The sequence below is a fragment of the Antrostomus carolinensis genome, unplaced genomic scaffold (assembly GCF_000700745.2).
Source record: "Antrostomus carolinensis isolate BGI_N321 unplaced genomic scaffold, ASM70074v2 scaffold24929, whole genome shotgun sequence".
Taxonomy (NCBI): domain Eukaryota; kingdom Metazoa; phylum Chordata; class Aves; order Caprimulgiformes; family Caprimulgidae; genus Antrostomus; species Antrostomus carolinensis.
The window spans coordinates 105,748-133,164 of NW_010336843.1; the positions used below are offsets into that span (position 1 = coordinate 105,748).

Sequence of the window (27,417 nt, forward strand, 5' to 3'; positions counted from 1 at the left end):
TCTTATTTTTCTGCCTTTTTCTGTTCTTTCACGACCTCACAGTGTTTGAACTGAAAAACAGCAGTCTCCGCTTTGCTACTTTCTTTTTTGTCACCATGACCTCACTTTTCTTCCCATTTTCTCCCCAATGAAATATTGTTCAACTCTATCAGGAAGAACTTGTAATGGTTCTCTTGCTTGCAGGAAATTTTCCTGTGCATACTGCAAGTGTGGCACCTGTCCAAAACAACTTAATGGTGTTTATGAGAAGGTCATGTAAGCATAAGCTAAAATCTTTGCATGCTACATCTATCAATGCTTTACTGCTCTTTCTGATCAGCAATCTCCAAGGGACCTTGGTTATGGACCACAGTCTCTACTCCGGCTGAAATTTCGTGAAGAAAGGAAGCAGCACACAGCAAATAGAGTTAATTTTCAAGTGAGAGACTTGGTTATATATCTGCTATTGAGGTACTAGTCTAACTTTAGAAAAACTGGAGGCAGAAAGTATAACTTATACTGCACAGGAGTCTGGGTACTTGTTTTTCCTCTCCTTTCAATGAAGGGAGAAGCTGACACTAGTGAAATTGAAAGCAACCATCTTCAAGCTGATCACATGAAGCAGATTAATGTATTTTCAGTTTGAATGTGGTGCTCACTCTTACAGAGTGTCACTGAGGTTAAGAACTGGCAGAATACAAAAGGAGACATTTATGTGGTTTACGATAAGACCCCGGTTGTTAACAGTAAGAATTAAAAATACACAGGCATCTCAGAAGAGATGCAGATCAACTGACTTCAGAGTTAAGAGTCAACACGTAGTTAATGGGGCTCAGGAAGAAATTTACCTGGTGGTAAATTCTGTAACTGCTTTCTCCAAGATTTCTTGCAGCTTTCTCCCAAGTGTCTGGCATTGCAGTTCCTTTAGATACTTGATGAAATCGACTACAGGTATCATAGGACAGCTGTGTCTGTGTGCTTTGATCTAGCTTCAGATACCTGTTTTGAGGTTTATTTGAATGTCATATGATAAGATGACCACAGTGGAGAATGTTTCTTCTTCTACTTGAGTAATGTAGGGCAAGAATAAATAGAATTTGAGCATAATTTTGCATGAAAATTCAAAATGATGAATCTGATTAGTCAGTTTTAAGTACAGATTTGGCTAAAGAACAATTAAAATTGAAAATCATGGCAGACTGGTTTCTTAATGTTTCTTTTGAGCTCTGTGTTTTACACCCTCTCCTTACCATGCTTTAATTTATTTTACTTTTTTATGTCACGCTCCATTTCTAAGGCTATGACATCTTTGGAACCGGTTCCTAATTAAAGGAATGAATAATTCAGGTCACTAGCAATTTAGTTTTCTCTACTCTGCTGTCTGTGCTGGAGTAACTAAACGGGGAAGATAAAAGGAATCAAAATAAGGTTTGCGTCATTCATTCGAGTAGTCCATAAAGGACAGGTATTATTTCTTGCTCTATATAGCCTACAAAGGCCTAACAGTATGTTTGGTGGCTGGATCAGACTCTCACCAGATCCAGTTCTTTATTCAAACACAGGAATGATACAGATGGCCAGAGCAGTTGGCAGGGACCAGTGGACTTTCACATTTTCATTTCTTTCTTCCCACCATGCCAAAGACACCACATGCCTCCTGGAGCTCTCCTCCAGTCCCACTTTGGCCCCACCTCAGGAGGAGCTGCTCTATTTCAAGCGAGGCTGGAGCCACCTCTCATCAGAGTTGTCTGTCCTGTCAGCTGTAGGACAGCCATCACAGCCAGCCAGCGCACAGCAGGAACACTGAAAAGAGGATGTTTGATGGCAAGAATCATCATTAGGTCATGTTAGATTACAAAGGCCATCGTTGTAGCACCATTTGCTTCTTCCTTCCTTCCTTCCTTTCTTCCCTATTTTTCTCCAAAAGGCTAATGTGTAACAAAGGAACTGTTTTCTACATTACGCTTTCTTTTGGTAAGGTGTAACTCAGCTGGCTGTGGGCAAGCGTAGTGAGGTACATGAACATCGTGTCTAATCAGAAGCATGTGAGCAGTGTTGCTGAACACAGTAGGAGTATTCACACGCTTCACTTTAGACTTGCATTTAATTACCTTGCTAATCAGAGCTAAGTTCCCAACCAGAAGTGATGCATCATCTCCGAGGACAACCTGATTGTTCCATGGGTGATATAAAATTATTTCTCTCTTTATGCATCACTTTAAGATAAGCCACACTAAGTGCAATGAATTATTATAGTCAAAAATAAAATGCTGAGTGATAGCTATGTTGAAATGTACTAATGCTATTTGGAAGAGAACTGGGATTACAGTTCTGTTCCTTTCTTATGGTGGTTTATACACATTTTGTTCCAAGCAATTTTGGCAAATGGCGGTAGAAGATTCTTGAGTTCTTTAATTCTTAGATAGCCAAATGAGTTTTATGTAAGTGATTCCTTGAATTTATTAGCTCACACTATTGAAAAAAGTCTGGTTTTATGTGCCAATGCAGTGAAAAGTAACAAAGACAATGAAAACCGAAAAATTCTTTGAGACCTTGTAAAATCAGCTTTAAAATTAACTGTCAACAATAAGCTAATATTTGTGTGTGTGAATACATATGAACATGTATATCTTGTATCTTACACATACAGTAATACATATAACCTTTTCTATTTAAAAAGAAGAGTTATTGTATGAACTTTCCTTGTACTGACACTCTAAAGCCATCACTGGAAAAGCAGTGCTGCTGAGCTGAGCCCTGATGTAAGTAGTGGTAAATTTGTTAACTCTGAAGGTTAACAAACTACGCTGCACTACGCAACATGCCCTGTGACTACCATAAGTTACCAGCGTGTGGTTCTGATGTCACATATCTGTAATGCCATTGATTTAAAAAGGTTACAAGGATGTGGATTTGGATCAGCCAGCTTCGTCATCATTATGTATTTATTTATCCTGTGTCAATGAAAGTTGTTTTTGCCTTTTACTAAATGAAACTAAGCTATAATATGTAGTTTCTCTATTTTGTTTTCTTGCCTAAATAGGCACTGGGGGCTGTGTGTCTTTTTTTCCTCCATCCAAAATATTGAGATAGGATTTTTTTTTTTTTTTTTGAGGGGGAGAGCTGCAAAGATATTATGCCTTGAACACAAGATTATAGAATCATAAAATAGAATAGTTTGATTGGAAAAGACCATTACGATCATCTAGTCCAACCATAAACCTAACACTGCCAAGTTCACCACCAGAGCATGTCCCCAGGTACCACATCTACAGGTCCTTTAAATACCTCCAGGGACAGTGACTCCACCACTTCCCTGGGCAGCCTGTTCCAATACTTGACAACCCTTTCAGTGAAGAATTTTTTCCTAATATGCAATCTAAACCTCCCCTGGCACAACTTAAGGCCGTTCCCTCTTTTCCTGTCACTTGTTATTTTGGAGAAGAGACCAACACCCACTTCCCTACACCCTCCTTTCAGGGAGTTGGAGAGAGCGAGAAGGTCTCCCCTCAGCCTCCTCATCTCCAGGCTAAACAATCCCAGTTCCTTCAGCTGCTCCTCATAAGACTTGTTCTCCAGATGACAGGTCAGCGCCCCGTGCTCCTGTTACTCGCCATGTTCTGTGCTCACATTCAGTCTTTTTATACCTTTTTCTGCTGGTTGAAGGATTTACATATTGTGGCTCTAAAGGTGCCACCATACCAGCCCCCTGTACCTGTTGCTTAGGTTTCTCACGATGCAGTCCTGTTGTAAGGTATGTATGAGGCACCTCAGAGTGCGGGGGACATGTGGAACTGCCTCCTTTAATTTTGGGAGAGTATGTCTGATGGTATAAACCAATGGAGCTTCATTGACCTTGGTGGTTCTATCCCATTTTCTGCCACTTAACATGTATTTCCTAACTCGAAGCACGGGCACAGTCAGGCAGAGTGAAGGTTTGGAATCGATCTGGAGTTCGCTGCAGCCACATGCTTCACCTGGAATAAAAAAAAAAAAAAAAAAGCTGTTGGTGAAGTTGCTGTTTTATCCATCTCAGGACAGGAACTTTGTAGGAGGTCAGTAAACAAGTAGAATGAGGCTAACTTTGGACTCTGGAATGAATTTCACCCCACAACAGGGGTTTTCTATCCCTCCCCACCCCTTTTACAGTGAAACCTTGGAGTGATCACACTGATTTTTCTAATTCATTTGCTTTTGTCTCTTAGGTGAAAAGCTCATGAGATTTGGCTATCCAGATATTCCCTTTGATATGAACCTAACCTATGAGAAGGAGGCTGAGCTGATGCAGTCTCACATGATGGACCAAGCCATCAACAATGCAATCACCTACCTTGGAGCTGACACACTTCACCCCCTGATGCAGCACACACCAAGCACAATTGCAGAGGTGGCCCCGGTCATCAGCTCAGCTTACGCTCAGGTCTATCATCCTAACAGGATAGAAAGGCCCATTAGCAGGGAAACAGCTGACAGTCATGAGAACAACATGGATGGCCCAATCTCCCTCATCAGACCAAAGAGTCGAACCCAGGATAGAGAGGGCTCCCCCAGCAATAGCTGCCTGGATTCTACTGACTCAGAGAGCAGCCACGAAGACCGCCAGTCCTACCAAGGAAACTCTGCCTTAAATCCCAAGAGAAAACCAAGCCCGGCTTATATGAAGGAGGACGCCAAGGCTTTGGATGCCACAAAAGCTTCTAAGGGCTCTTTAAAGGATATCTACAAGGTCATCAACGGAGAAGGGGAGCAGATTAGGGCTTTCAAGTGCGAGCACTGTCGCGTCCTTTTCCTGGACCATGTCATGTACACCATCCACATGGGCTGCCATGGCTACCGGGACCCGCTAGAGTGCAACATCTGTGGCTACCGAAGCCAGGACCGCTATGAGTTCTCGTCGCACATAGTCCGAGGGGAGCACACATTCCACTAGGCCTTCTCATCCAAAGGGGACTCGTATGAAGTAGAAGAACTGCACATGAAGAAATACTGCACTTACAATCCCACTTTTCCTCAGACATTGAGACGCCTATTTTGTTGTTGTTGCTGTTGTTGTTGTTGCTGTTGTTTAATTATTATTATTAACCTTATTTTTTTTTGTGGACCCAACCTCATTTGCTCTGCCCAGCTTAAGAATGGAAAGAAGGAAGGGAAGGGATGAAAGAGGGCTTTGTTGTTGCCGTCACTTTTTGTGAGTGACCCGCCTCGCTTTCTGTGGGAATTGAAAGGCAGTCCCTTTCTGTCTCAGTCAGCTGTACATTGTGTCCTATTTTGGGATATCGTTCAACCCTGCTATAGGTGCTTTAAAGTCCCAACCAGATGCCACTCATTTACAATTTCAGATGAATAGGTAGAAACATTTCAGAGGAGAACTTCTTTCAAATGTGTAGATACGGTGCGGGGTTTTGGTGGCTGGAGGAGAAGGGAGGAACTTTATTCTGCAGAATGAACAACTATTTTTAAAGCAAAACTGTTACGGTTTTAGGAGCATGAATCAAAGTCAATATTCCTTTCAAAATTACTCTCTAGAGTGAGCTGTTTTCCTGAGTTCAGTGTGTATTGCCCCTCTAGAATGTAAAAACAACAAAAAAACCCCTATGTCTTAACACTGTACCATATTACAGCAGTTCAGTTTCATAAGTCTGAGGGCCTTCTGTGGTAAGTCTGAGGCTTTGTATTTTTATTTTCCTTAAATTATGAAGCACCTTTTTTAGAATTGTTGATTTGCTGTTACTCCATGCCTATGTGTTGACTCACTGGCTTCTTAGAGACCCTTGGGAGCCTTACTTATTTAGTTGCACCCTATGTTTTAAGAAATAGCATTTAGAAATAACATTTAAACTTGCTTCTAGAACAGTAAGTGGCCTAGGAGTGGGTGAGAGAGTCTGTAGTTTACTCAAGAGGTTCTGCTGCTGTTCTGAAATAATTTTATTTAAAAATTATGGACTTTAAAATGACAAAAGTACCAGTAGCAAAGTGTTCTTTAAATATAATTCTATATCTATATATACCTATATAAATACTTTCTCATTCTATTATCACAGTGTTAACCTCTTGGCTACAGCCTAAACTAAGACTTGCAGCTGGGAACACGCTAGGAGCCAGGTCCTCGGCCAGCATTTATCCTCTTAGCTCCATTGAATTTAGTGGAACTGCCCCAATTACTTCAGCTACATCAGGATCCGAGCCTTGACCAGTTATTCTCTTGGTGACATCTTATTTGCTAATTTGCTGAACCAGTGACTTCCTTTTGTTTTTAAGTCATCAGTTCTGTTTGAATTTAGAGGTGGAAGTGTTGGCGGATTTTGTTGGATAGCCTTTGCTCTCGGAGAGCGCAGAAGCCCTGCAAATGAACAGGTCACATGTGAACTTCCCTACTTCTTTAGAAAGTGTGACAGGAGATGCAGGTGCTGTGCTTTGATTTGGATTTGCGGATTTCACTTTTATTCCTCATTTGTTAATTTCACTCTAGAGAATACAAACAGAGAAACAAATTCCAGAACAAGTCCTTGAATTACAGACTGGACAAGAGAAAAAAACCCACCAGTCTGTTTTGTTTCCTTTCTTTCTCTCCCAATAAATAACAAAGTCCGCAACCATCCAGCAAGTTGCAGGTTGCATCAGTAAAAACTGAGCTTAAACCTACGTGACAGATTGTCGTTGAAACCCAACTGTTTGTACCAATCACAATTGAAATGTTGTTGTTTGGCAACAAGAGCACAGCTTGAGAATGGCAAGATCTGCATGGGTTTAACCCCCTCCGTGCACACCATCTCCATGCGCTTGGTGAGACCTTTTCCAAAGTATAAAGTTACTAAAGTATAAAAGATAGAGCAAGATCAGGCCATAATGAATTCCCATCTGCTCATTTCAATCTGCGTACTCAATGCATATGCCAGTTTGCTGTTCGTTTTGAGGGTACTGTTGTGGTTTTTTTTTTTTTCTTCTTCTTCTCTTCCTGGACCTGGAGCATTTGAAAGTAGGAGCTGAGTGGTATTGATTGAAATCTTTTTATGGTGACATTCTTGGCAGCTAGAACCTGTGTTTAGAAAGGATACAGTAGATCATGGCCAGATTACCTGATGACTGCTTCCCAGCACTGAAATGCTATTAAGTAGGAGCTGGTAAAGTCTTGCAGTAGCCTATTAATTATAATACAATATAGAGAGAAATGTCATCTTGTGTAATGTGAGAGCTATCAAGGCTGGAATATACGGGCTTTGGAGAGACAGATTTAAAGACTTATTCCCAACATTGTTCTTGTTCCTCCAGCTGGGTTCCTCCTCCTTCTTCTTTCTTTGTACTAATGTAGAGGAAACTCAGGCAGATGAAGTGCTGCCGTCCTCCAGACCATGCTGACTTTCTTGTGCTTGCTGCAATCAAAGGAGTTTGTGCAGGAGAAAAACAAGGAGATGCTGGAGGGCATCACTTTTGTCCCATATGGCCGATTCTCTGCAGCTATGAAGGTTGGCTTAGGAGGCGGCCAACCACGTTCTGCATCAGGATGTGCTTGGAAATTCAGAAAAGGGGGGTTGCTTTTACAGCATACCACCAAAAAAAAAAAAAAACAGTGGTTGTAATTTCTCCTGATTTAGGAAAGATCTTTTAAGAACAATGTGCAAAGGGAAAGCTGCTGGGCCAAAGGTCACAAGGCTTGCATGGTTGCATGGGCCTCCAGAAAGACATGTGCCTGAGCCAGAGAAAAGGGTTGCTGGCAATTCCTTCCAGTCTCCAGGCAAAAACACTCCATTCTCCCCTCTGTGATCAGTGATAGAAGATGAGCTATGCTTTCTTGGAATAGTTAGCACTATGGAAAAAGTGTTTAAAACTATTGCCTGTGTTTGGAAAAGCACCAGAATACAGGAAAGGCAGAGAATCTCTTGTGTATCCACAAGTTGATTGCAATTATATCTGCAGTTTGTTAGCATGCACTTTCATTCATTGATGACTCATTGATACCTCCTGTAGTGTATACTCTGTAGACCTTTAAAAGATCAGATGAGGAGGCTCAGTGGCTTTGTAGCTGGCTTCAATTAAGCCCAGCTTCTTGTTCCAATGGTAGCATGCAAGATCTGTATGTGAGTACTACCATGTCCTGGTGTCACAGGCACGGAGAACTGGGGAGGCAGTGGGGTGACAGGCTGGTTTAGTTATCCTTCAAAACCAGCATTTTCTGGAGAGCGAGAAGCTGAGGGGTTGCATTCATTTGTATCATCAGTGTCCTTTTCTGAACACTCACTGAAATTTTTCATCCTAAAGCTAGGGAAAAGAGAAAGATTAAATTCTCTTTTGAATTTTGAACGAATTTTTGGACTAGCATTTATTTTAGCATTCATTTCCTACTGAAAATTATTAGAGAGTTCTATATAAAGCAGTTTACCCCTACACAGAAGTGTGCAAAATGGGACCTCAGAGATTTTTTTTTTCTTGCTTGCTCTCTACAAATTTCTAAGAAAAGCTCTTGAGTTTTGTAGAGTTCATTAGTCATTCACAGTGTACTAGGAATTTCAGTAGATAATCCTTGACCTGTGGATCCATTTGTTCTAAGTATTTGGTGTTGGAAATTGAACCTGGCTGATTTTTTTATTGGACCCTCTTGAAATTCTTGGAATCAGGTTTCCAGTTAAAAACATGTATTTGCAAATTTAGAATTGGCTTCCTGTGAACATTCCCCATTTTCATTAAAAAAAAAAAGTGCCATTTCTGCATACATCCCTGCCAGTAAACCCTTTCACTTCTTTTTACATCAAAAATGGTAAGATTCTGACTCAATTTAGAGTATTACAAGCCTATTAATTGAAATAGAACTGTGACTGCTTATTCTGCTCTTGGTATGATCCATATTCTTAGAGCAAAGGGCATTATCTATATATCTGCTGTTATGGCTAATGAATTTTACAGCCAGCTCTTTTTGCAATCAGTTAGAAGTGCACATCAAAATATATAGCATTTTTCAGTAAAGCCAGCTCTTTACTCAGTAGCTTATGAGATTAAAACAATTTTATTCTCCTTAAAAAGTGCTTCCATCTATGATGTGATGTGAAAGGTGTCAAGGCATTAACCTCTATTGGTTTGTATTAGAGAGAAAGAATCTAAATGGGTTAATTGGACTGAGTTTTTAATAGTAGTAGTTTCTACAATGTGAGGACACAGCTCACGAAATAGCCATGTGGAGCTGAAGTACAGTTAGTGAAAGGTGAAGAAATTGTCAATTTTAAGAGTTTCCAAATTTCTCTTTACAAGGATATTCCTAAACTGGGGCTGTGAGGCAGAAAAGGAGGCCAGGAATTAAACCAAACCCTTCCAAACTAGCCTTTAATAGGACATTATTCTTGTTGTCTAGGTCCTGATCTGGCTTTTTCATATTTGAAAAGAAGCCCCATTGAAAGAAGCCAGGCAACAGACACACCTTCCTCCAGAAAGAAATTTGGAGATAATTAAGGGAAAGGTGCTTATTTCAGCAGGGGACAGGAGCTGCAGTAATACAGTTCCTTCGCTAGATAATACTCCTTTCCGTAGCTCTTGCTGTGCATTATAACTTAACGAGGAGGGAGAAGGGATGCTGCACTGATACCTGAGTTATCTAAGCTCAGTGTGGGTTTTTAGGAAAAATGAGATGAAATTGGCTTTGACGCGAGAAATTTGTATCTTAGCTTGGCTTAGTATCGTTTAAAAACAAAACTGGGTGATAGTAATGGCCTGCAGTCTAGGGCAGCTGGAGATCCTGAGAAAGTATATTGATATATGTGGTATCGTATAATTAGATATATGCTTTATTGTATATGTGCCTTTTTCAATGCATTTTGGAAGTGTGTGATGTCATTTATGATATCCTACCATGCCCTTTCAGAATGCACGACAAAAACCAACCCAAAGTAAACATCCCTTCTCCTGCGATGTAGCGAAGCAGATCCATCTCCCCTTCTGCACCCTCCTTGGCAGCTTGACCCGGAGAGAGGACCATCTTAGTACTTTGCTGTGAGATTTCCTGGAGTCAGCTGACTGTTAGGAGTGGGAAGGGCTGAAAATTACCCTGGCAAAGTGCATTCCAGCTATCCAGCCAGAGCTGGTCTCGGAGCTGGTCCCAACCAACACAGTGTCCCCAGAGCAGTGTCAAGACTCTGCTGCAAAAGCCCTCAGCTGCTCAGTGCCCACAGAGTGCCAGGGCAGCCGTCTCCTGTTTTCCTCCCCTCCACAGCTGTAAGTAAAGCATGCTTGAAATTGAACTTTCCTGTGCTTTTAAGTTCCCATTGAGGAACGAGAGCAGAATTTAAAGCATCTGCCACTTCCTTCAATCTGGAAAAAGAAATCTGGCAAGAACAAAAGTTCTTTGGGAATGGTTTGCGAGTTTGACTGTTATGCTGCTGCCACCCTAGTAATTGATATAGAGGTGAGAGAAGCCCATCTGTAGATGATGCTATGGGGGTTTATTAGCTGTCATGCTTTGGTGAAAAGTGCAGTGTTGTGTCGGTACTTTCCTGGCAGGTTGGTGACCTAGTTTCAGATCTAGTTATTTACCCTGCACGGATGCAGCATGTAAGCCTGCTGGCACGGGCACGGCGTGCAGCCTGCCGGCAGGGGAGGGGGCTAGGCCAGCGTGCTTTTGGTCAGACCCAGTGCCAGCTCCTCGGCACTGCTCTGCTGGGGTCAGGGCCATGGCAGTCACAGAGGGTGTGTGGGAGGAGGAAATAGGTAGAAAAGGGGCAGAATTTGCTTGATGGTACATATATTCCCTTTTGTCCCATTAAGACTTGTCCTGATATATAGGCCAAGCAGAACATCCCCAGTTTCTAGTTTAGCCTCCTACAACTGTGCCTGGAAGAGTGTAATTTCTGTCCTTCTCCTCCACTGAGGCTCTGAAATGAACATGGGACAGTTGGGAGGAGGTGGTGTGCTGACGTCTTGCCATGCTGCATGCTTAGGCCAAGATAACAATAAAACTCCTATCTATTGCCTAGCTTTTCAGTTGATCATGTAGACAAGCATTCCCTCACTTACAGCCTTCGGAAAGGTGGTTATTTTGGTATGATCATGTGGATCCTCATTTGGGAGGATCACTGCCCATGCTCTCTCCTTCTGTAAAAAACTTTTCCTTTACATATAAATCATGGGACCTAATTAATCTGTGGACAGAAATGACCATTTCAACATTTATTGCTGTAACAAAACCTAATACTATTTACAGTTACAAAAAAAAACACAAAACCACCAAAACTGTGATGTATTTACTAGCAGTATGTGAAGTATGTTAACAGAGTGAATGATGGTGGAGTTAATCAGATCATGTCTTGAGAAGGGCTCATATGATGTGTACTCTGTTGGGAGAAAGGGAGCAGCTTGAGCCGAAGCTTGGGCTGATGCTTCCTTCCTGCAGCAGGTATTGATTTAGGCCACAGGACTGCAGCCCAGTAAAACATTTGAGCTGATGATTAGCCTCCTGCCATCCCTTCGATTTGATCTGGAAGTGCACAGGAGCTTTGCAGTTAACCATGTGCTTAATAATCACCATTATTTGTGAGATCAGGGACTTATTTGCTCATTAGCGTAGCCATGGCAGCTCTGGTTAGGTCTTGGATGTCAACACTGGCTGAAGCGGGCTCTGCGGTGAAGACGTGTTTGCTTACCTTTATGTAGTAGCCTTAATCCCTCGCAGGCAGCGGTACGTGAATACTGGTAGCCTCTGGTCTGTATTATCTCTCACAGATAAAACACGGCCGCCTCCCGCAAGGCGCAGTGGAGAGCACGACTCCGTTATTGGCACAACGAGGCCAGTTTGCAGTAAATCGGGCCATTTAGTTTTACCTCAAGTGACATCGAATAAGAAAAGCTTCTTGAAGGGGTAGAGGTCACTGAATCCCCTACTATGCACTTACTGGGATTTGACATTGCTTACTGGAAATGGATGTTCATTTCTGAACACACTGTAACAAGGGAAGGACTTTTTTTTGGTTATTTTTGTAGTCGCTTAGATTCTGAAACTGTGATCAATTATTTGACGAATTGTCAAGTGTCCTCAGAGCTTGAACATGTTCACTTCCTCTGCCATGTAGCAGTCTCCTCTGGCTTTCAGTGGTTTTCTCTTTCTTTCTCCCCCTTTTCCTTCTCTGAGCTTTAAGTCTGGGCCTGCTCTTATTTCCTGTAGCTTTGGGCTGTCTAGGGGTTTGGGGGTTTGTTTTGGGGTTTTTTTTTTTTTGTTCATTGGCTGTACAGTCTGTTTACATATTTTTGTACTCAAGTGTAGTTTTATATTAAAAACAGGAAAAAGAAAAAAGATAGTTGATTTGAGAAAAAAAATAAATATTAAGGTACGTACTCTTTGTAACACTTTAAAGATCTAGGGTACCTTCCGAGATGACTCCACAGTGATGTAATTATAATACTGTATATTTGCCTTCCTTTTTAGTTGGTTTTATTTTCTGATTGTATTTTTTTTTTTCCTAAAATGTATATCTTTTTATGAGAAACTGGAAACTTTTAATGCAAATGTTTAGAAAGATTTAAAATTGTAAAGTAAAAAAGTCATATAATTTTTTTTCCTGTTGGAAGAAAATGCTTTAAAAAAAAGTTTTACTACTGTTGTATTCCAGGGTGGGGGTTACCAACCCCAAATCTGCTTCTTATGCTTCATTCTTGGATCCTCCTTTCTAAATGTGCTCGTAGCAGATATGGATAATTTGCTTATATTAGTTTAAAAAAAAAAAAATCACCAACAAAACCACCTTTTTGGGTTATTTTTATGTTCAAGTGCAATACTTTCCCCGATGTCTTATTAATGTACAATGGTTTCTTTTTTGTTTCCTCAGGCCACACAAATCAGTGAAACAAAATGCTCTGTCTTAAATACATTCAAAGATAAGGTTCAAGTAACTACATAAATTAGGATTGTGACTGACAAAAGGTGAGAAACTGTAAGTTAAGGCTGAAGCCCATACCTTAACTTCTGCTTCTGTTTGACATTGAAACACATCCAGTGTATGAATTAAGGACATACCTGTTCTTGCCTCTTCCTTCCTTTTCTTTTCTAATCGCAGCTTTCTTTTTAAGAAAAGCACTTAATATTGATGTTTATTAAAAATAAAATAAAAAATAAATTAAAAAAAAAGATCTTTTGGTCTGATCCAAAACCCACTCAGTGGAGACTTGTTGACTTTGATGGTGGATTTTGGATTAGGTCTAATCTCTTAGCTAGGGCAAAACTGCCATTTCCTCTAATGGGAGAGATTTGCCTGCATAAGAATTACAGGACTTGTGTCCTTTATCTACCTGAGAGACCAGAAAAGCTTCTTTAGAGTTGTCCTTGTCTTATATAAGTTTAGATGGGACTTGTTTTACATATCATACATATTTATATATAGTGTATTTTTAATGCCTTCCCCCAATCCCCAGTAGACTGAAGCCGCTGTTCTGTAAATATGTATTTAGGTACGTAATAAAAAAAAAAAAAATCCCGTTGAGATTTCTTTGAAAGGCAGTTACTGCGCATGCACAGTAGCCACTTTTGTCTTTTAAATTTGTATTTAAGGTATTTCTTTTTAATAATAACAAAGGTGAGGAGACTGTATCCCATTCTGATTGATTGCCAAAATTAATTCCCAGACACTCGCGTTTGAGTTCGAGAAGAAAAATGCATTTAGTGGGTGACTGTCGCAGTTGCCCATGGGTTCATGCTCTTTGGGCCAAATTCTAGTAACCTCACATATGTTGCTCAGGTCCTCCCACCAACGGGAACCACACTGCAGCAGTGGGATGACAGCAAGACACGCACCACTTTGTGAGTGCAATTTCAGGCTGTGGGGTCTGACCCATCTGTCATGGCATCTTCCCTGACTCATATGGAGTTGCACTCTGCCCACTTTAGTGCTCTTTTCCTGAAGCAAGCCAGGTGAGTAATCTGGCAAATGACCACTTTTCTCCCAGGTTACAATTTTTTTGTTCTGTGACAGATGTTCTGAGCTCAAATTGAGGAATCTTTTACAGTAAAAAAATTAAATTAAAAAAAAAAAAAGTTGAAGAAATCAGAGTTTATTCCAAAAGCCAGTGAAGACACTGGGAATTGTCCTATTGCTTTATATGGACATTGGAACATGCTTTTATAAAAGGAGTTCAGAAATGATCACTGTGACAGTGGTGCATGTGAACAACCCTAATGTAAACCTGTATCCCCCTGCTAAAAAAGTTTTGCCGCTATAGACCGAACTATGGGACTTACTATTTTTTTTTCCTTCTTAGTATACATGCATACATATGGTTCCACATCTGTATGTGTGTACCCTGTACATGTGTGAGTGTTGTACAGCCATGTGAGAGTGTGAGTCTGTATGTGTGTATAAATAAAAGAAGCTGCAGAAACTTTGTAATACTTTGTGAAAAGGATTATATTATAAAGGTTTGTACTGTCTTGAGTGCACAGCTACTGGAATAAATGTAGGGAATCTCAGGAACAAGCATATAATTTGTCCAAGAATTATTTCTTCTCAGAAGTGTAAGTGCAGTTTTTAATTCTGTATATTATTTAATATTTTACCAATAAAAATAAACTTCTGACACGAAAGGGTTTTCCATTCAAGCTTTCTGGAAACATTGGTGTATGCATACACATTTCTTTCTTGCAGCAGGAAACACACATGGCAATTTGGCACCTCAAAGGAATTGCATTTCTACCTGATAACAAATCCTATTAATTAACTAGGGAGACTGAATGCATTATTATGAGTTCAGGTTGTGAGTATGGGTTAGGAGACTGGCAAATTGGGTGCGGATCCACTTTTAATATTCATTGAAACTAATGATATTCTTTTCATCATCTCCAGGGTGAGCTAGGGAAGTGTTCCTCCTAAGCTCCTACTATGTAAAATGGTGGCATCTGTCACCTGCCACTTTGCCTACCTTGTTTTTGAAATGAGTTAGTGATCCAAGGTCCAGCTTTTTCTGGAAAACACTCGGACCTCATAAGCTATTCCATTGAACCCTTCCCTCAGCGTGAGTTTTTGGCTGAGTTTTCCTCTTGTATCCAGAGGTGATCTTCCCAGTAGGGATTTATGGGGTAGTTCACATCGCCTAACTTATTCTTTCTTTTGTAATGCAGCTATCAATCTGGTAGCGTTCACAGTACAAATTCCTCAGAATAAAAGGAAGATCTCATGAAGCTTCGTAAGTTGTTTGTTGTTTGTTTTAAGAATCTCTTGTATATTCTCAGTAAAAGATTAACCAGCCTCTCCCCATAATAAAAGTGTTCATCGTTGACATGAGAATGGAAACTCCTTAAGATATCATCTGAATAAAACTTAATCTTCCTTTAAGTCATGTTTGATGTATATTGTCTCCGAAGAATGCTTCTGTTTGAGCAGAATTTCCCTTGTTTTCTTTTGCTCAGTATTGCCAGATTACTCGTTTTGCTTCAGCTAATGGGACAGGTGAAATATTTAACGTATGGAGGAGAAATCATGTTGTGCCATTGTAAGACAGAAATGACTGGTTTGATCAACTCAAGGTCCTGTCCCAAAACTTAGTGGAGGTGGTGATGCTCTTTTCATTGAGTTTGGATAAGGGTCTGAGAAGATGAAGGGGGACCTCATAGGCAGAAACTAAACAACTGATCATCATTAAAGCTGCAGGTCATTTGCAGCAGTAAGATTCTGGGCTTGACCTCATTATTAAGGAAGAAAATCTTAGAGATCTCCTGGCTGTGATTCAGTGCCAGCGTGCCATTTGTGCTTGTGTAAGTGTCTGGGTGAGAGTCACACAATGGTGTACCATCATCTTTTTCTCTACATCACCCTGTCAGCAGCAGCAAGCAAAGGCCAGGTTGACCTCACCCCGTTCAGCTCTATCTAGGCAGCAGAGAATCGTGTCTAATCCTTTCCCCGCATCACTTTTGCTGGGAAACTCTCACTCTGTTGAAAATAGCCTTCTCCTGCTTTATAGTAACAGAGGCTTAGAAATTATTCCAATGACTAGTGTCTGCATATGCTGTCATCATCGAGTCTCAATTTGGTCTACGGGCAGCTACTGGTTTCAAAATATTTCATCATTTTCTCTGTTACTGGATCAAATGATGTAATCGCAGCGGGTCTTTTAAACTGGAGCATCACCCTTCATTTTGATCAACTGGATCAATGTAGTAGCTAGGTAAGTTATGTATTTCTGACCTCCCTGTCCAGCACCTTGGCATTAAGCTGAAATTCCCCTTGTCACCAACAGGCAGTGACAGCACAAGTGAATTTTGAGCAGTGCCTTCTGCAGCTTTACCAAAACCAATATAATTTCCCCAGTTAATAAAGGTTAAGTGTTGGTTTCTGGCTTTTCTTTGATAGTGCTAATATTTCTATTTTTATGCAATACTTTCAAGAAATTACTGAAGCTTCATCTGAGGGTGAATTTGTGTTTTTAAAATGTGGTGAATCAAAGTACGTTTTTTCTCCATCTCTGTGCTTGAATGTCAAATCCCAGCCCTCCAGTGAATCATTTCCCACTAAGACACCGCGGAAGATGTAACAGAACCGTGTTAATGGGAGACAGTGGTAGGCCCTCAAAATCGCATTATGAAACTCACAATAATCGAGGGACTAAAAATAATTTTTGCTTGGATTGCAGTTTGAACATGCTTGTTTTCTTTTTTTTTCTTTTGAGTCAATCCTAATGTAGTTAGTCCTCAATAGACCCAGCTTTACCCTTCTGCCCTTCAGTGCTTATTTTTGTCTCCTCTTGGTGCATCGTATAAGCATGTCATAATTTCCAGCATGCAATTATCAATTTTTTTTTTTTTTTTTTTTTTTTTTTTCACAGCAAAGTACCTTAGGAGCCACAATGACTTCTGGATTCAATGAAATATGCGTTGAAAGGATTACTGTGTAAGTACTTGGGTTGCTTAAAATTTAAGGCTAAGAATGAAAGCTCTTTTCAATGGAATATACTTGTGAAATAGCCTGTGTGTGTCCTATTAATTCGTGGTACAGAGATTAGGGATAGAGTCCTAGAATACACTTCCCAGGGATTTCTGTCGGTGCAGAAACTGAGCCCTTCTAATGAGACTATATAAATGTTCAATATTATCTCATTATTTTTCATTAATCCGCGCACACCAGCCCGCCTCCACATGCTGTAATTCCATGTTACCACCCATGTTTACATTAAAATAGGAACAGATTATTCAAGACTCCCACACAAATCGTGAACCTCTATCCCTTCTGATCTGTCACCGGCCGTCCCTGGGATGGAGGAACCTCTCCCCTAGGCAAGAAGAAGTCTTTAACCCTGGCAACCTGGCCCTCCAGAGCTGAATGCCTATTTTTATTCCTGGCAAACACTCCTCTGGCATCCAGCATCTGAGCTCGGATGAAACTACCCTGTCAAAACTGATTTTTAACAGAAAATTGCTTTTCAATGAACCCATTCTCTATGGAAAATGTCTGCTTTTCATAGATTTGGGAGGATTTGGGGATTTTTTTCCTCAATAAGAAAGCCTGAAACTCTAAACCCTCCAAAGGTTTCTGGGTTATTTTGTTCGGTTTTAAGAGGAAATACTTCCCTGCCCTCAACTCCTGTTTTCATATCAGTTCACATAATGTCAAGACACTATTTGCTGCTCTTTCCCATTATTTTTGTTACTTTTCCTGTTTCAGGCTGCCTGTGTGTAGTTTATAGGGTGTGGTGAGGAATGTAAATTATTATTTTCATGTAGGTGTGGTAGCTATTCAGTTGTAAATCCTATTTTCAGTCCTTCTGACTTTTTTATTTGTGATCTGTAATATTGATCTGTCTTCAGGGCAGAGAACGCTGCAATCTATCAGGAGCAGGGACTTTTATTCCTTGCTAAAATAAAGCATTCAAAGCACTCACAGAAATCTCTGAGATGGAAAAAAGAGATCTTGCTTGAAGCCTTTCTCTTTTTCTTTTTTTCTTTTTTTTTTTCCTCTTTGAAATGAGTAGAGGAATTTGTTTCTGCTGTTGATTTGTTTTTATCAGTTAGTTGCAAAATCTGACTGGCCTCCTTTTTGAAATTCATCTGCTATGGTAGCCTGCCACTGGCTGTCTCTTGATAACTGACTTTAAAACAAAAAAAGTTTAAAGGTTTGCCTCTGAATGCGATTCATGATGGTGAAGAAACAGGACTAATCTACAAAAGAGAACTGTGTGGTTGCTGTTGGACTCAAGTAAAGTTGCCAAGCTGTTCTCAGTACACAAGCTGTAGCAGACATGCCTGAAACACAGCTGTATTTTCACACAAGCTGTGAAGAGGCATTTTGGCAGCCTGCTGTCAGTGGTACCGCGGATTCTGCCTCTCCAAAACCCTTTTCTGAACTGGTCCCACTTTAGGAAGGGTGAGCTGCTGTATAAGGCACGAGAGGCTATAGGCTATGGCCTGTAGGGCCAGATCCTCAGCTGCTACAAGTCTGCAGAGCAGCCTCACTGGAGCTAAGCTGATTTTTCCATGTTTCTCTGCAAGATGCAAGTGCTCCACTGAGCTCTCTGGGCTGCTTGTGTGCTCTTATGGGTACACTCTCATCTGTGCATATCCTCTTATCTGTACCTGTTCTGGTGATAGCCTTATAACCACCAAAACGAGTGATTTTTGAGACAGCATCTGCCTGTGTTAGTGCAACTTGACTTCTAGTTGTCAGTTCAGTCTGTATCTCATTTATGGATAAATCCAGACATCTAGGAGTAGAGCCACTGCAGATTTATTTTTATTTTCTGGTTAGCTTGAGGCATGTAGAGTCCTTGTGCCTGAGGTTGTGGCTGGTATCAGTCACTGGTCTCCATGAAAACTAAAGTTTAGGTGTCACATGCTGCATACTCAAAATTGGTGTCCACACTTGACTGTTTTGGACAGCATACCATGAAAAACTATGAAAAGTGTGGAATAGAGCTGTCCTTGGATACCTCCATATATTGCTATAAAAAAAAATGTTTTGATGGCTGACCTGAAAACAACCCAAGTCCTACCAGCATGAAAAGCTGCTTCTTTTACTGAAGTGGCAGAAATGCGTAGTGTTTGGGTGACGGTTGCATTTCCTGAGCAGTGAATGCACAGTTTGGATGCCTGCAGTACATACTGAGTGTTATGCTGCTGCTGTGTGGCCATGATAAGGCATTTAAAGTGCTTTTTCTTAGGAGTTCTTTTTAAAAATTAATTTATTCAGTCAAATGTTCTCCTTATTTGCCTTCAACTTTTTGCCCCTTTCTTCCAGTAAGAAAACACAAGTTGTCGGTAGATACTAGAACACAGTCAAGGTTTAAATCAGTCCAGGTTGATATTGATTATTTGCGTTATGTTGGTTCTTAGAAGTCCTTCAGAGCTAGGTGGTATTCCAGCACAGAGCAAAAATAAGCACTAGGTAGCACTAGCAGTTTTATCATCTAATTATAAAAGGCAACCAAGCTTCATCTCATCTTCAGAAGTCCAAAGATATTTTCATAATGCTATTCTGACTCGTTTATTTGTCAAAGCATGGATACCAGAGTTGGAGATAGTATTCCAGTATTCTTGCTGCTGCTTCTGGAGACTGTTCCCCATATACTTACATATGGGTATATACAGAGATATAAATCTATAGAGGTGTGTATATATATATCCTTGTATTCCCACGAATGGCTTTTCAGCATTTGTGGAGTAGTGAGCTGTGCTTTCAGTTGTGCATTGTACTTTTACCCTGTGCTTAGCTGACCTCTAAGCTTTGGCTGAATCACTGCTTTTCAGAATACAACCCCCTTCTTTATAAATATGAGCAGCATCGCTGGTCCTTGGATGTCTGATCCGAAGCTGATATGTACTAAAACATGTGTTGGTCAAATGAGTTCAGCTACCCAAGAGATCCGGAAGGCTCTGGATAACTGACATCCTAATCTTTATCGTGCTCTCACAGATCTGCCTCATATATGAATGTACCGGCTCTATTTCTCTGGGGTTTTTTTGTTAGATCTTTTGATAAGATATTAAATGATCTGGGTCAAAACCAGATCTACATGGGACCCTGCTAGAAACACTGAAGCTGGATGGTGCCCTATTTGCAGTTCCTTCTGAAAACTCTCCGATACATAGATGGGCTATGATCCACTTAATATGTGAGCATTGATTTTTTGCTTTCTCCAGAGAAGGGGAAAGCGATAACAATATTGATAGGATACCATTTTGATGCTGGCTATATCTGCTGTAAAGGAAGTTTTTAAGATTAAGGTGGTGTGATGCACCCTGTACAAGACACTTCAAGTGCTCTTAGGAAACAACTTTATGTAACAGATGAAAGGTGAAGGACTTTCTGTGTCTGGTATAGACTGAGTTATAAAAGAAAAATGAAGCTCTTAAGGAAGGAATGGTTTTGAAGATAACATCACTAGTCAGTTCATTCAGCTTCACGTGAAGTTGCTGATTTTTTAGTGACCTCTGACTCTCTTGTCCTGCCAAATTCAGATGACAACAACACTGCCGATGTACTTCATTTCATCGTATATATTGCTCTGTTGCCAAGACTTCTTTGAGACCCAGGCTGCTCACAGGGAAACTTTTGGTGTTATTTCATAGAATCATCGAATCATTTTGGTTAGAAAAGACCATTAAGATCATCGAGTCCAACCATAGTGCTCTGTGCAAGCCTGGGCCAGGCTGAATATACTTGTGGATGACCTCTGATGCAATTTTATCTTTAGTCATTTGCCCCATTCTGCTACCAAGCTTACACACAGGCACCATAGAATCATAGAATGGTTAGGATTAGAAGGGACCTTAAAGATCATCTAGTTCCAACCCCCCTGCCATCAGCAGGGACACCTTCCACTAGGTTGCTCAAAGCCTCATCCAGCCTGGCCTTAAACACTTTCAGGGAGGGGGCATCAACAACTTCCTTGGGCAACCTTTTCCAGTGTCTGACCACCCTCACAGTGAAGAACTTCTTCCTAATATCTAATCTAAACCTCCCCTCTTTCAGCTTAAACCCATTTCCCCTTGTTTTGTCATTAGTTGTCCTTAGGAAGAGTCCCTCCCCAGCTTTCTTGTAGGCCCCCTTCAGATATTGGAAGGCTGCTATAAGTTCTCCCCAGAGCCTTCTCTTTTTCAGGCTGAACAGCCCCAACTCTTTCAGCCTGTCTTCATAGGAGAGGTGCTCCAGCCCTCGGATCATCCTGGTGGCCCTTCTCTGGACTTGTTCTAACTGGTCCATGTCTTTCTTATGTTAGGGGCTCCAGAACTGGATGCAGTATTCCAGGTGGGGCCTTACAAGAGCGGAGTAGAGGGGCAGAATCACCTCCCTCGGCCTGCTGGACACGCTTCTCTGGATGCAGCCCAGGATACGGTTATTGGCCTCTGGGCTGCAAGCGCACATTGTCTGCTTGTGTTCAGCTTCTCAGTCACCACCACTCCCAAGTCTTTCTCTTCAGAGCTAACTGAAGTTTCTTTTTAGGGAAAAATGGTGGTGGAATAAGCCAAACAGTGATTTTTGTAACACAGTAGTTCTCCCACTGCTCCTCTCTCGAGGTATCTTCATTCTTTGCACTATGTGGCTTATCCCGTTCTGTACTAGAGCAAAAAGAGAGTTGAGTGCAAAGCACTGTGTAAGTGGCTGGGGAGGTATTTAGGCAGGGGTATTCCACAACAGCTATTTTGGGCTGTTTCCCCACATAGAGAAGCTCTAGTGCTTATCTCAGTGGAACAAAAGTCAGGCCTGTTCTTCTAGATAAAATGCTTTCCCCTCTAACTGCCTGATGACTTATCTCTGGTCTTGCAGCATCACTCATAACCCTTCTCCTGACCCACTTAACTTTCTGCTTTGAGCAGAGCTGGGGTGGGGGGTGATTCACGAATAATACTCGCTTTCTTTTAGTGTGAAAAACTCTTCAAGTGCTCCATGCTCATATAATTAGGAGGAAAATCTCTATTCTTAATCCGCTGATAAATTATCTATGGGCAAAGTTTTAAGAATGTATTTCTAGTATGTTTGGTTCATATAAATTATTGGGTTTTAAGCATTTTTAAGAATCTCCTACCAAAGAAAAGGACTTTATAATAAATAATAAATACTTTTATATTATATTTATTTTATATTTGTATAAGGACTTTATAATAAATAATATAATTTGACACTTTTTATCTTGTTTTCTTTGCCCGTTTAAAAAAAAACAAACAAGCAAACAACAACAACAAAAAAACCCCACAGAAACCAAAACTTATCTCTTTCCATATCCAAAGTGATTTCTATGGAATCAATATTTTAGCAAGCATAGCAATCTATGAGCCTTTTGAGCCTCAAAAAATAGATAAGGACTGAATATAGGTAGTCAAAGCAGTGAATACATTGTCTCTTAAATTTCAGTTTCAGCCCACTGGCAGGTACAGCCAATGCAAGCTTGTTTGTTAATCTATTTGGAATTAAGCTGATACTTTTAAGCCATTTCCTAGTCAATTATTATCTATCAAAATGTTTTTATCAGCTGGAGCTGGCTGGTGTTTGTTCAGATAGGTTTTTTGGAGGGACACCACATGTGTAGTTAAGCAGAACTCAGACTGGTTTCCTATTTGAATATTAATTTTTGTGAATACCTCCTTTCTACGCAGCGTGGCAGGGACTGCTGAGAAAATGCTCTTCTCCCTGATCCTGTGTGCAAACAAATCCAGTGGTGTGACAGAGACAGTCCTGTTCAGGCGTTGCCACTGGAGGTCCTGGCAAAACAAGGAAGGATGAAAATTGTGGCAGTTGTGCATAAGATTATTGAATGTCGGGACTCGTGACCCTCCAGGATAGACTGCTGGAGAGGAAGCCACGGACACTGCAGGTAGAAGACATGGCTATGGAGTGGGACTAACATAAGGGTTCTCCCCATCCTCCCAAAACCACTTTAAGGGAATGGTTGGAGGGCTGCCAAGGTGCAGGTGACAAGACACTTGGTTGGCTTTAAAATTTCAGCTCCAAAAAGCTGAAAAGGGGGGATGTAATCATGTGAACATCCAACTTGATTGGGAATCAGCAAAACAAGCAAAAAAAATCAGTTAATATCTTCACATGGCACATAGCCTTTTGCATTCTTGCGTTTACCTTCATTGCTTCCGTTAGTCATATGAAGTGTCACCATTACACCTACTGCTTCCCGAGGACAATTTCACCACGTCACCTTTGATTTTATTATTTTTGTTCCCTGCATTCATTCATAGGTGGAGGGGAAGAATGAGACCTGCTTTACTTAGCTAGTGTGGAGCTATGATTTCACTATGCTGGCATATTGAGTTGCAGCCACGTGTCACAAATCTTTTGCTTGTCGCCTCCCACGTTCTTACTATTGCCTCTAACTTTAAAATTAATTACTTGCTAATCACTTACTCCACTGAGATGATACCCATGTTGTTCTACTCACAAGGCACCACCTGATGCTTCATTGGGGGAGGATGGAGGAGGGAAAAACAAAACTCAACGATCACGCTGTGAACCAGTATAATTAATATATCCCATATGTGACATTTAATTTAAAAGGTGTTAATAATGAAGCTAGCTTTTTGGTCAGAGCATTGCTTCTCCAGATATTGCAATGTAATTTTGTCTACACAAAGGAGAAGATAGAGGAAAGGAGTAAAATCTTCCTTTTTGAGTTTGTATGGGATCTAGCACTCCCAGGTCTTGGTGGATGACTGGGGCAATTTGGCATTAACACCGTGCAAATTGTAGTTATGTTAAAGAGTAGCCGTCTTCTCTGTGCCATTGCCAAAGTCCAGTGCCATGTGGTAGCTGTGCTCTGAGTCAGGCTGGAGTTTTCTGAATCACAGAATGGTTGAGGTTGGCAGGGACCTCGAAATATCACCTGGTCCAAGCCCCTCCTCAAGCAGGGTCACCTAGAGCAGGTTGCCCACTGCTGTGCCCAGTTGGGTTTTGAATATCTCCAAGCATAGAGCCTCCACAACCTCTCTAGGCAACCTGTGGCAGTGTTGACCACCCTCACAGTAAAAATGTGTTTTTCTTGTGCAAAGATTACAGCAGCATTGGGAAACAGGATGCCCATGTGGAGCAAGGTGGGGTGTTGCACACAGTGGATGGATAAGATCAGGGCAGTTCTCCTTTTTCAGTTGGCGCCAGTTGCTGGGCTCCACTCCCTGCTTGCAGCACGTGTAGTGATGGGGAGCTGCCTTATCTACCAGCCCTGAGCAAGGAAGCCTCAAACCACGGCTGGGAACATTTTGAAACAGATTTTTGTCACCCCAGAGGAAATATCGTAGGGGAATAACAGGCCCTTGTAGCTGTAAAGCAGCGATGACAAGATAAAGGCACCCAACTCGTCCTTTGTACATATCTAATAGTGCAACGGCAATTAATTTTAATCCCTTTACTCCAGGGTGGGGAGGAATAGGGACAATTCTCTTTCTCAGCTCTTCTTACTATTTTGTTTCCCAATGTAATGTGTATATACATCTCTTTGTTTTATATATATAGATATGTAGGAGACCTGGAGGTCTGTATGCACATATAGTGAAGAGGGATGTGCTAAAATGATCATTAGTATGGAGTCTGAGGAAACAAAACCATGAAAAGTCAAAAGAAGGATTCCTACCGTGTTGTGTGGAGCATCTCAGGTACCACTCAGAGCCCAGAGACATGGTGCTGAAGGCTTTGCTGGGCTTGTTTGATGTGTGACCTCAAGCCAAATGTACAGAATTAAATTCTGACCAAAGGCAGTATCTTTCTCTGCTCAGAGGATGCCTTATGCTTGTGGAGGAGTTCTAGAAAAATGTGGACAGTGGAAAATGCCCAGAGAAGGCAAAGCATGGTTCAGAAAAGGTTCTTCAGAAGCCAAGTTGGGCTGATGTTGCAGTTGCCATCAGGTAATTGATAGCTGTCACTGTTATCCTCGTTAAAATAATGGACCAAGTATTAAATCTCTGTGGAGAAGTGAGGGAAGGGAAGCCAGAAAATCACCCACAGGTGGAATGGGATCATATAAAAAGCTGCGGTATTCTAAATAAAATTTATTCAGTTTATTTACCCAAATAAGTGCCTGAATCAGTATGAATCTATACTAATGGAATCAATAAATGTATCTCAATTTAGTCTAGTTTAAAATGTATTTCAAAAAAGAACCAAAGGTGGGATCTTAGAAAGCATTTTAATACACAGATGCATGAAATACTGCTGTCAGTATGAAATTCAGATTATCCCAGATAAGGGTTTTATAACACAGAATGAAAACAGGCAGCAGAGATATAAAAGCAAAGAAACTGTTAGTGCCGATTTCTTGGGAAATGTCAAAAAGGGTGATGTGAGAAGTGGCACCGCGTTCCGAGTCTCAGCACCAGCTAATATTTGTATTGCTGCTGTTTGCCCTATGCTTCTGCCATGGTAAGAGAGAGAGCTCGGTCTCCAGCAATGCCAAATAATACGACTTTATTTAACTTTAAAAATTTTACCGATAAATGAGAAGTATGTCTTGTTTTTCTTCAAAACTTAGTCATCTCTGACACACCTGGCACCACTTCTGTTTTGAAAAAGGTGGTATCGTTTCCCAAATTTCTGAATTCTTTGAAACCTAATTGTGGAGTACGTTAATCTGGTTTTTACCGTGTTTTCTAATGTGAATTGGTGTCTGTGCACATTTCTGCCCAGTTGGCAATGTGTGCCGCCCAAAAAAGATGAAGTTAACATGAAAACCAACCAAAAGCTGGACTAATGAAAAGGTCAAATATATTATTAAGCATTAAAATTCTGAGAAGTCCCTGTTGTGCAGGAGATTGTAACAAGAAGAGGAAACAGCACAGCATGAGCGATCTCTTGTGATAAAGATCTGGTGAGCAGAGAAGAGAGGAGGAAGTGGGGCACGTGTGATGATTCCTGTTACAGGACGTGGCCCTCCTCCTCCTCCCCATGAGGTAGTGTGCTCAGGGCTTTGGCTGAGATTTGCTGGAATTTGGTTAAACTCAGAAATAATTTTACCTTTTTGCTTATTTCAGCAAGCAAATGGGAACCTTTGGTTTCATAATTACAGAAAGGTATCTGAGACTGAAGATGTCCAGTCCCAATTTAGCATCCTCTTCTCCTCTGGCTCCAGCACACCTTGGACCTGACCTGGAAGGAGTCGGTGCCACATCTCTCCAGGATCACTATCTCTGTACCATGCCTCATGTGTAACTCAGACACTTATTTTCTGAGACCTGGCATGGGACTACTAGCACTGTCCCATTTTGGCCCCAAACTGGTTGGTACTCAGTTGCCAGGGCTGGTGACAAATAAGGCTACAAACAAAGACTCCATTTAAGCTCTATTTTTGTGAAAAACTTTAAAGGGTTCAAAGCCCCTCTTATTGTAAGGCTTGAATAGATTTGCAATGTTTAGAAGCATCATCTAAGGGATGAGCAGAAGTTGGTTAAATGACCTCAAATAGAAAGAAGTAAATTATTCCTGTCACTCAGTACAATATGCTGTGTACCTCCACCATGGAGAATTGGGTTTTGTGTCACTTAATGATTAGCCTCTGCTTTTTACCCACAGGAAAACCCAATGAGCAAGGTGAGGGTGATAGGGGTCCACCTACATCCATCTGTACTGTAGCTGTAGTTCATCCAGTAATGTACAGATCCCAAGTCTCAGAGGAGGGAGTGAGATAGTATGACTGAGGATACCATTCTCTTCAGATACCCTGCCTCAGACTGGACCTGGGCTTGGTTCTGTGGGTGGGTGGATAGCTGAATTTCCTCCTCCAATGAGGACATCGACCAGACTAGAAGCAGGATGGTCTTCCCCATGCCAGCAGGTGTTGGATTTGCTAGTGACGTTTTGCAGCCCTGCAGAATTGCAAACCAGCAGCAGGGACATTAGTATTTTTATTATTATTATTATTTTTATTTACTTTTTTTTTAGCCCTGATGTAGGCACAAGGACACAAGAAAGCAAATTGTGGAGAGGAGGAAGACAGTCAAATTTCACAAAGCTCACCAAACAGCCATGGGTGATTAATAGCTGAGCGTTGCTCAAGGCATACTGGGTGGGGTTTGCTAATTCACCCATGCATGCAGTTTCACTGGGGGGCGTGAGAAGAGGTGATGGCATGGCAATATGTCATGAATGGCATTGGGGAAAGCAAGGAGCGAGGGGGAAAACCTGCTTTGTGCCCAGGGAGGAGAGGAATCATAGAATGGTTTGGATTGGAAGGGACCTTAAAGATCATCTAGTTCCAACCCCCCTGCCATCAGCAGGGACACCTTCCACTAGACCAGGTTGCTCAAAGCCTCATCCAACCTGGCCTTAAACACTTCCAGGGAGGGGGCATCCACAACTTCCTTGGGCAACCTGTTCCAGTGTCTGACCACCCTCACAGTGAAGAACTTCTTCCTAATATCTAATCTAAACCTCCCCTCTTTCAGCTTAAACCCATTTCCCCTTGTTTTGTCATTAACTGCCCTTATGAAAAGTCCTTCCCCAGCTTTCTTGTAGGCCCCCTTCAGATATTGGAAGGCTGCTATAAGTTCTCCCCGGA

The 27,417-nt window shown here is 41.2% G+C and overlaps 1 protein-coding gene across 5 annotated transcripts in view; it reads left to right on the forward strand.

Moving 5' to 3' along the window:
* The window catches only part of LOC104530441 (zinc finger protein Helios), a 109,446-nt gene extending 104,245 nt beyond the window's left edge, over positions 1-5,201 (forward strand). For all 5 annotated transcript variants that reach the window (XM_029086745.1, XM_010175020.2, XM_029086746.1 and 2 more), the window contains one exon: positions 4,185-5,201. In XM_029086745.1, the coding sequence (XP_028942578.1) occupies positions 4,185-4,909 (725 nt within the window). In that variant the 3' untranslated portion in view covers positions 4,910-5,201. The remainder of the gene's footprint in view (positions 1-4,184) is intronic.
* Positions 5,202-27,417: the final 22,216 nt, after the last annotated feature.